The 8,587-nt window shown below is 45.5% G+C and overlaps 4 protein-coding genes across 4 annotated transcripts; 2 read left to right on the top strand and 2 right to left on the bottom strand.

Annotated features, from left to right (window-relative positions):
• Positions 1-287: 287 nt before the first annotated feature.
• Positions 288-4,477, bottom strand: BDW74DRAFT_95119 (inositol polyphosphate kinase VIP1). The gene is made up of 3 exons (XM_073734148.1): positions 2,005-4,477; positions 593-1,949; positions 288-536 (listed from the first exon to the last, which is right to left on the bottom strand). The coding sequence occupies exons 1-3, from the start codon at positions 4,316-4,318 to the stop codon at positions 473-475; spliced, it is 3,735 nt and encodes a 1,244-aa protein (XP_073579357.1). The 5' UTR covers positions 4,319-4,477; the 3' UTR covers positions 288-472.
• A 633-nt stretch (positions 4,478-5,110) lies between these two features.
• BDW74DRAFT_161848 (U4/U6-U5 snRNP complex subunit LSM6) lies at positions 5,111-6,083 on the bottom strand. The gene is made up of 3 exons (XM_073725847.1): positions 5,901-6,083; positions 5,733-5,846; positions 5,111-5,672 (listed from the first exon to the last, which is right to left on the bottom strand). Exons 1-3 carry the CDS (start codon positions 6,004-6,006, stop codon positions 5,650-5,652), a joined length of 243 nt encoding a protein of 80 aa, XP_073579356.1. The 5' UTR covers positions 6,007-6,083; the 3' UTR covers positions 5,111-5,649.
• Positions 6,084-6,226: 143 nt separating this feature from the next.
• Positions 6,227-7,749, top strand: BDW74DRAFT_161847 (uncharacterized protein). Its single transcript, XM_073725846.1, has one exon. It carries the CDS (start codon positions 6,396-6,398, stop codon positions 7,587-7,589), a length of 1,194 nt encoding a protein of 397 aa, XP_073579355.1. The 5' UTR covers positions 6,227-6,395; the 3' UTR covers positions 7,590-7,749.
• Positions 7,750-7,888: 139 nt separating this feature from the next.
• Positions 7,889-8,540, top strand: BDW74DRAFT_95080 (RNA methylation protein TRM112). Its single transcript, XM_073734147.1, has 3 exons — positions 7,889-8,132; positions 8,207-8,396; positions 8,455-8,540. The coding sequence occupies exons 1-3, from the start codon at positions 7,947-7,949 to the stop codon at positions 8,457-8,459; spliced, it is 381 nt and encodes a 126-aa protein (XP_073579354.1). The 5' UTR covers positions 7,889-7,946; the 3' UTR covers positions 8,460-8,540.
• Positions 8,541-8,587: the final 47 nt, after the last annotated feature.

Raw genomic sequence — 8,587 nt, 5'->3', positions numbered from 1 at the left:
AAAATAATAAAAATAATAAAAATAATAAAAATAATAAAAATAATAAAAATAATAAAAATAATAAAAATAATAAAAATAATAAAAATAATAAAAATCATAAAAATAATATAAATAATAAAAATCATAAAAATAATAAAAATAATAAAAATAATAAAAATCATAAAAATAATAAAAATAATAGTCTTCGCCTTTATAAAAAGGTCAACTATAAGTTAAATTAGCCTAGGACTAACTTATCCCTATATTTATAGCTGTTTTATAAATATGGCCAAGTCTTTTACTAGGAGTCTATATATATCATGATGGGCCTTACAGCCCTATATTTATAACTATCTTATAAACATGGTCAAGTCCTTTACAAGGAGTTCAAGTACATTATAATAGTCTTACAAATCCTTGGAGGCCTTACAAAGATTTCATAGTATTAATAACTTACATGGAGTAAGATCCACAAAATGTAACATGTACCTGATTAGGGCCTTGAAACAAGCTTATCACTTAGATTCACAGCTGTGAATGTTGTTGGGAGCTTGACACTAGCATAATTGGTCAGATAGTTTGATAACCCATCTTGAGAATCAACATAACTTACGTATTGAACTTTGCCTTCAGAGTCTCAATGACCTCCTTCCAATCCTGGTGTGCCGTAAGGCTGCGACGGGGCGCACAGCCAATTGCATGTCTTGAATCAAGGTGCACATCCAATGGGTCAAAAGCATGGCATCCCGGACTTATCGATATTCGGATTGAATAAGACCTAGTAGAAGATTCGCTATCCCTGGCTTCATAGAGCTCAAAGCAGATCTGCGAGAGGTAATCCAACTCTGGAATAGCTGAACGTGCGATTTTTGTTTGGACACCACCCTCTAGGATACAGTTGAGGAGGGTATAGATATGGGACTCCTTGGTGAAGTAAAACACAGACTTCGCGTCGGAAGAGGCCTGAACCTCTTCCAAGTCTCTCACTATCTCTTGCAAAAGCGGCAAGGAAGTCAACAAGCCAATCTCTAGCTTCTCCGTGTCCGTGATACCGTACTCCTGGGGAGTCACGTAATCGAAAAGAACTTTGGCTAGCTTATATAGCTCCCTCAGCTTGGAAAGCCTAGAGTCCAGTTTAGTCTTCGACGAGTTAGAACTTGGATATAATTTGAAATAATGATCGTATGAGTCGTCAAGGGCCCTCAAATGCGGTATAGACGATTCGAAAGCATGTATTCGCCTCTTCAGGCCTAGTCGATGCGCCAGAGTCTGCCCCTCAGAGTGTTGCTCATCGGGCTTCTGATGATTACCCCCCTCAGAAGAAGTGACCTTGGATTCCGCAGAAGAAGCATCTTTCCGAGAAGCTCTTCTGCGACCCGTATCTGCCGCCTCCTCGTCGCTATCTTCAGCATCTGGGGGGGTGAAAACCCACTCGAGGAATTGTCGATTGTGGAGAGCATCAAATTTCATACTATCATATAGCTCAGAAAGTTTGCTTGGATCAACCTTTTCCGTATCGCAAAACTCGGCGAAGAGTTTCTCCCATCTCTCCTTGAAGAGCATGGGATCCTCACCAGTACACCAACGTCCTTGAATCGCCGAGAACGCCTGATGCTCACTGAGTAGATCACCAGACCGTGATGAGTTTGACTCAGTGGAATTCCTGGCTGCACCTGGAGGAGACGTAAAAGAGCGATCTAGTTTCTCATAGTTATGTCTCATCACATCTCGATGAAACTTCATCAGCTCAACAACAGTGGCCAAAACCACAGATGGCTCAGGGATATTTTCCTTGGGCCAAGTGAATTGCGAAGGAGCAGAACCTTCCCGCAGAAGCAACTTTAACTTCTTTTTAACCTTATCCATTAAATCCTTTGCCGCGTTAGAGTCATCCAGAAGGTCCTTTCTGACTTGAATAAAACCTTCAGGAATCTCTTTCTGGTCAAGAAAAGAACAAGCCCAAATTTGAGCTTCGTGCATCTGTTAGCTATAACTTAACTTTAATAAATAATAGGTAGAACTTACCACTTGTACTCACTCTTCGTTCTGAGCTAGTAAATATCTGCACATTGTTCAAAGCCTCTTTATTCATTAATTTCAAGTCATCACGCATATTTAGGCCAAGGTCTTGAGATTGGTATCGTGCTGCATGTGTTGGCTCGCCTCCCCATTTGATCACAAGCTGGAGTTTATCAAGGATAAGGCCATTTTCAACAGCAGAGAATCTGGAAAATGTGGCACCAGATATTGAATCACTTCTGGTCTGTGGCCTTCCCATGCGCTCGCCGTCATTGACTGCATCATCTGGTAACGAAGACATGGGTTCCGGTTCAGCTGTTTCAGATAATACTGATAATTGCTCCAGATCCCCTTCAGGTTCTCGCTTCCTGAACATGGGCTTGATTTGTACCTTTGTTCCAGGCCAGCCGCCTTTCTTCTCTAAAGAAGTGCGAAGCAGTTTTAATTTATCTGCATCCTCAAGACCTTGATCCATTGCAAGGTTAACAGCCTCTGATACACTGCGAAGTGCAGATTCACCTTTGATTACAACTTCTTCTTGATGACCCTTTAATAGATCGATGAAGGGTTGACTGTGAAAAGTGAACTTGAATTTCTGCTTTGGTGTTCGGTCAGCATGTCTGATCACAGCAACCATGCCCTTCAGCTTCCACGAATGCTTTGAAGCAGGAGGAGGAGGATTTGCCTCAATTGGATTGTGCATTGTGGGGGATGGCTGATTTGCATTCTGGGGGGTAGATTGACCGGGGGACGCCGATTGCTCTCTCGAATTCCCGCTTCTATGGCCACCGCTATAGTCAATACCGTCTTGATTGGCTGCTGCAAGGCCCGGATGTAATGACTCCGACGAACCAACATCTGCGTTCTTTTGATGATGTTGGGTGCCGCTGGACTTTGATGAACCGGGGGACTTCAATAATGTTTTCAGTGTATGTCGGTGCGATACTGAATGTCTCCAAGTGAGATGATTGGGGTCCGAAGAAGATGTTTCGGAGGCATCCAAGAACCCCTCTTGCCTGCGTCTCTCGCAGATGAAGGTATCCCTGAGAATACTAGCGCACCTGTCGTAGTAGTCATTATTGTCCTTCACAAAACTCCATCCATTAACGTCGATTACATAGCTTCTCTCGCCAACACGAAGCATGTCAAAGCCACAAATCCTCTGCCCGAAACCGTGAGATATCTTGGAGGCTACTGATGCCTCTTCTTTGCTCAATTTCGTGATATATCTCAGTTCTTTCCCATGAGTATTACGACGGACGAGACCGTCAACGACAGGGGATTTTCGCGTCTCCGCATGACAGAAATCAGGACCGACTGTGTAGGCTTTGACATCCTCTGCGTTGTCCACCCTCAGAAACTGTTCGTAGATATAGCTTGAACCATCCTCTAGAATCGACCGGGGAGTGTGCAGGTCAGGATCATATTCAGAACTCTTGTTCCCAACTTTTCGGAAGAGACGTCTACCACCCCCTCCGTACTGCTGATCCTTGGGGAAGTAGATATGTATATTGTGATCTTCTCCGCTTACCGGCTTTTCGACAAACGGTTTTCTGAAGTGTTTGCCGTCAACAATAAGGGAATCTCCATCGTCAGACAGAGCGACATTCTTAGTTTTAAGGGCGCCTCCACCTGTGCCATCGGCAGGGCCGTCAAGCTTCACACCTGTGAGGTTGTATACATGCTGCGCAAGCTCTGGGGACTCCAATGTTGGTCCACCGTCTCGGTTGACTTCTATTCTCTTTGGAGTTGGAACACTCATATGGTCCAGGATGCGCAGGCACAATCGGCGATCCCACAGTATCTTTTGCATAGGCAAATCATTGACACAAAAAGGTTTCCTGAGTCTTGCGTAGGCAATAGCCTTGTCCAGCGGGAAACCATCTGAGAAGAACGCTATTAGAAAGTCGCAAACAGGCCAATTCTCCACAGCCTCATCAAGAATCACCTTGTCGCCGAAGACAATGACCTCAAAATCACCCCTGGACTGCAAACGAGTGAGTATATTTTGACTAGGTTTGCTTCGAGCTTTTACGTCTAATGCGCACACGCCGATTTTGCCCCAGTATGCAGGCGGCGATTCTGCTTCGCTAATAGAACTTGCTGCCGTACTACCACTCATCCTCCTTGGAGCCTGGCTTGAGGATCGAGTAGACGAACGCGCACCCCGGCTTTGATTCGGTACATCCGAAGTATCGGATCGGGAAGTTTTTGACTGTGGACCTTGGACGCTCTGGGAAGAGCCCTTTAGCGGGATGGATACCGGCGAGTGACGCAAAATGCCGGCTGAAGGCTGTTCTTCATCAGGACTAAAGTTCATGGTTGATGCAGTAGGCTTGGGATGCGCCTTGGAGCCTTCAGGAGCGCTGCTAGCGCTGTTACCCGAGCAAATTATCCAAGAAGGCCACCGAATGGGTCGGTTGTGTGAGTAACAGATGGCAGATAGGTCACAAATGAAGGTGCTCGTTCTTGGCTTTGTCAGAACTGAAACTGCAAGGGTATGGTTTTTCTGATGCACTAACAAGTTCAAGTTATTCGTCTTGACTTTGTCCTTGGTAGACAGAATTAAAGGCAGTGGAATAGGAGTATCCGAAACTCCATGCCCCCCCCTTGGAGATTATGACACAATTTTGAACTCGCAGCTCATTAGGATATTGCCACGAGAATATTCACTTTTATATGGCGTGTATCTGCGTTCATCCGGTGTGCAGAGCACTAAATGAATTAGAGATGATGAGAGACGTCGTTTTTTATTATGTAGACTGGAGTGATGGAAAAAAACCTATCTATGGCTGTACCGGTAGTCGGTAGATTAGGGAGACCCATTATCATCAAGAGGGCCATCGCCACAACGGTTCCACTGGGTCGCGGTACGCCTATTGACTCCGTCTCTTTGACCCACGACTTGGTATACCTCCAGGTAATTAAAGATAGCAATTGCGGCTGTAATGGGGAACTATGCTGAGTTTAGTGGTCGACGTTGAGGACAAATTAGCAATGCAAACTTCCCGTTCAATGTGTATTAAGTAGTAAGTGGTTGTTCGAGACGAATTTATGTGCCACTGCAGACAGTCTGGAGTACTGAGATTCTATGATACCGCACTTCTGGGGATACTTTGACAAGAAATATGATTAGAAAGGTGAATCAAGATGAATATCTTGCCAAGTGCTGTCCAACAGCTATCTAGGTACAAAGTAACGTAGTTCATTCATGTATGGTACGAAGTAATGCCCCCATTTACAGGCAGCGATCGACATCACGCTAAAACTGACGGAGGTACCTGAGAGTATGGATAGGAATAAGATATTGGATACGGCGCACATATGTATGTCCTGGGCAGCACAATTTCTGCAGCTGGATCCTGACACTTGTGTGTATACTACACAAGCACCCCGACCAAAAAAATCTCCTTCGAGCTTCGAAAGCTGGTATGGAGCATCTTCTTTTCAAAACCTGCTCGGACATGGTACTTGCCTAAGTTTCCCAAAATTGTTAGGGTTCTCACGCTGTCCAACCCCCCGCTTCCAGATTTCATGGACATTATCCTCACGATCCTCTTGAAGCAGCGATTAGGCACGGTTCGGACAAGGTTGCGAGGGCTGACCGGATGGTATATCTGTAATGGTCGTTGGCTCTTATTTTGCGGACCTCTAATTCGCGGCGATATACAACACTGATATCCAGATAGTTGTCAGTTTAGCCGTGAGATAGCTATACAAGAAAGGCATATTACCGTTATTCCCGCGGATGAAAGCGTCCCCATAGCTGCGTGTCAACTGTCCGCTAACAAATTCTTGGGACTTCTCCAGCGCAATGTTCATATAGCCATCTACCGATTGGAGTTCGCCTGAACCTGGATGTTAGCTATTTCCCATGCTCCTACTGATGTAGCCTGAGATACCTTTGTATACGACACCAGAATTTAGTTTCACTGTTACAGGAGCTCCAATTATCTCTCCCAGGAAGGTGGATGGATCCTTCCCTTCGGATGGTGCACCATTCTCCATTTTCAAACCGGTTCGTTTCCTTTTGCTTGACAAAATCTGGATTGGGCGGGGGATTTCTTTCTGGCGCTGACCTTATAAAGTTGAGCGTTGTCGCTTACAGAGTATCTAAGAGACGGGAGCTCAACACTTGTTGGCACGTGCCGGGCCACGCTCCCGGCGGGGACTACATCCATAGGCCAGCAGTACAATTCCGCACATTATTACACTGTGCCTTAGAAAAGCTTCATATGCACCTTCCAACAATACGCCACTTTGGATTCCCCGCAAAAACTCACTATTGACAGCGTCCGATCTGAAAAAAAGTTAAAAAAAGAAAAGAAAAAACCACATTCTATTATTGCTGATCAGGCATTGGGAATAACTGTGACCACCAGCTGGCAAATCTATCAATGTCATCTTTCTTTAAGAAACCCTCGTGGGCGAGCCGACGGGATGAAGATGAGGACCCTGAGTTCTACCGTCGTGGCCCCCAAGTATACAGAGATATTGTTGCTACCACCAAAAGCGCACAGAGACGAGGAAGCTCACCCATGAGTGATTCGCATAAACATAAACGTCCATGTCTTTCAAACCCATCAAATGAGGGACACAATCGAAGAGGCACTGCACAAGACACAGCAGCTGAACCGATAACTACAGTGGAGAATCCACCGCTTGCACAAACTCCGCCTGGGCATAGCAGCTCTAATACCAGTCTTGATGAGTCCCAAGTGGCACCCGGACTCCCTGCCCCCAATAACGAAGAATCAACTACAAGTACGAAAGGTTTAATATCCCCAACACCCGAAGTCTCACCACAGAGCAAGCCAGTGGTCTCGAGAGCCAGTCCTGCACCATCACCACCACTCACAATCAATGTCAAGAAAACAGAGGTCCATGAGGAAGGCGTCACAGACGGCACGAGGTCACCAAGCAACCAAGACATAATTCATAGTGCCCGGGACACTACTTATGATAACACAGTTGTTCACATCCTCATTACATCAGAGCTTGCCAATACAAAGCCTCTGATCATCCAACGCAAGATGTCACAATCTCTAAAAGGAGTTCGCCTTGCATGGTGCGCGCGACAGAATCTACCAAAGGAGCTTCATCAGGATGTTTTCTTGACCTGGAAAGGTCGAAGGCTTTTCGATGTCACAACCTGTAGAAGCCTGAATATATGTGCCCACACTAAGGAACAGTCACCGTTTGATGAGTTTTTCACAAATGCAGATGATTGTCGCGTCAACATGGAAGCTGTTACCGAAGAGATCCATGCGGCCAGACATCGATCGCAACTGAACATGGTTGAGTCTAATCGAACGTTCCCTGTGCTGGCGGAGCTCCAAGATGCCGAACAACATGCGGGAATTGAAATCATACTCAAGTGCCCTGGTCATAGTGACTACAAGATTCATGCCCCAGTGGTAGCAAACATCTCTCAAATAGTCGGAACATTCCGTAAAGCGAGAGGTATATCCCCTGACCTGGCTGTATACCTTGCCTTTGATGGTGATCGCCTTGACCCCCGGTCTTGCCTGGCAGACCATGACATAACCGACGGAGATATGATTGATGTTCTCCTGAAGCAAAACAAATGACTGTGTGAAAGAGAAAGCTTAGTAAATTGGCGTTCCTCCAGCAAAGTAAATTTTTACTCTAAATCAATCAAATTGAAAGCTGAGAATTCAGCCGACATTGTAACAACTATATCAGCACGCTTACCGTAGGCTCCAGTAAGTGAAAATGGAAGGAGTTTGGATTTTCTAGATACATTATGTAATTATTCGGGAGTCTGGACCTGCGATTTAGCGGTATGCATCTGATAAGATAAGATCATTTTGAACCCTTGCGCGGGGCGGTCGGAGGAATTTTCTGACGTTCAACTATCTCCGCAAAGCTTGAACAAGTCCTCGTACTCATCAAACCTTTGCTCTCTAAGGGCTCCCAGAGCAAATATGAAGCTTCTCACAGCCAATTTCCTGACATGTGCTGTCAAGGCGTGCAAGGGATCTCCTTCGGCATTTCCCCTCCATTTCCGTGACGTCGAGCTTGAGCTTCAGGATGTTGATTTTCAAGCTGATTTCATCCGCAATATCATCCCACGCGTTGATTGGGAGGGACTGTATAAGATGGCGAGCGAAGTATGTAACATTAATTACCTTATGATTGATGCCAAGCATGTCTGTGAACTAACTACCTCGTCCATATCGAGCAGCTCAATTTCCCAAACATTCCACCAAGTAAGCCGGAAGGCGCAGCGCTGGAAAGCGAGCAGCTCTTGAGAGACCTCCACCGCCTGCTGCTGGAAACCCAGGTTTCCGAGGGCAAGCTTATATGCGGCAACTGTGGTCATGAATACATGATCAAAGAAGGAATTGCGAACTTTTTGCTTCCCAGTCATCTAGGTTTGAGAGTTTGCCCTTCTCAAACTGGTGTTTGCTGACGTGTCTCATCTAATCTCAGTGTGATATTCCTTACCGGCACTGTAAGCCTCTGATTACTGCATCCCGATATGCCAGCCGAAGGCGACGGACAATTTGCAGAAGAATGAAATAGATGCTACACAAAAGCAGCCAACTTGTTCAGACTCACTACG

Source organism: Aspergillus multicolor, assembly GCF_047715735.1.
Source record: "Aspergillus multicolor strain CBS 133.54 unplaced genomic scaffold BDW74scaffold_37, whole genome shotgun sequence".
Lineage (NCBI taxonomy): Eukaryota > Fungi > Ascomycota > Eurotiomycetes > Eurotiales > Aspergillaceae > Aspergillus > Aspergillus multicolor.
The sequence above is the reverse complement of the archived record's forward strand: the minus strand, read 5'-3'. Positions and strand labels throughout refer to the sequence as shown.

What these genes read in the sequence shown, in the direction of transcription:
- BDW74DRAFT_95119 (XM_073734148.1), bottom strand. Translation starts at nt 4,318, where the DNA reads ATGAACTTTAGTCCTGATGAAGAACAGCCTTCAGCCGGCATTTTGCGT. An exon ending in ACGAAGAGTGAGTACAAGTG is followed by an intron (nt 1,950 to 2,004) that starts GTAAGTTCTACC and finishes AGATGCACGAAG; the next exon opens with CTCAAATTTGGGCTTGTTCT. An exon ending in CTGAAGGCAAAGTTCAATAC is followed by an intron (nt 537 to 592) that starts GTAAGTTATGTT and finishes CAATTATGCTAG; the next exon opens with TGTCAAGCTCCCAACAACAT.
- BDW74DRAFT_161848 (XM_073725847.1), bottom strand. Translation starts at nt 6,006, where the DNA reads ATGGAGAATGGTGCACCATCCGAAGGGAAGGATCCATCCACCTTCCTG. An exon ending in TTCTGGTGTCGTATACAAAG is followed by an intron (nt 5,847 to 5,900) that starts GTATCTCAGGCT and finishes ATCCAGGTTCAG; the next exon opens with GCGAACTCCAATCGGTAGAT. An exon ending in TTTCATCCGCGGGAATAACG is followed by an intron (nt 5,673 to 5,732) that starts GTAATATGCCTT and finishes TCTGGATATCAG; the next exon opens with TGTTGTATATCGCCGCGAAT.
- BDW74DRAFT_161847 (XM_073725846.1), top strand. Translation starts at nt 6,396, where the DNA reads ATGTCATCTTTCTTTAAGAAACCCTCGTGGGCGAGCCGACGGGATGAA.
- BDW74DRAFT_95080 (XM_073734147.1), top strand. Translation starts at nt 7,947, where the DNA reads ATGAAGCTTCTCACAGCCAATTTCCTGACATGTGCTGTCAAGGCGTGC. An exon ending in TGTATAAGATGGCGAGCGAA is followed by an intron (nt 8,133 to 8,206) that starts GTATGTAACATT and finishes CATATCGAGCAG; the next exon opens with CTCAATTTCCCAAACATTCC.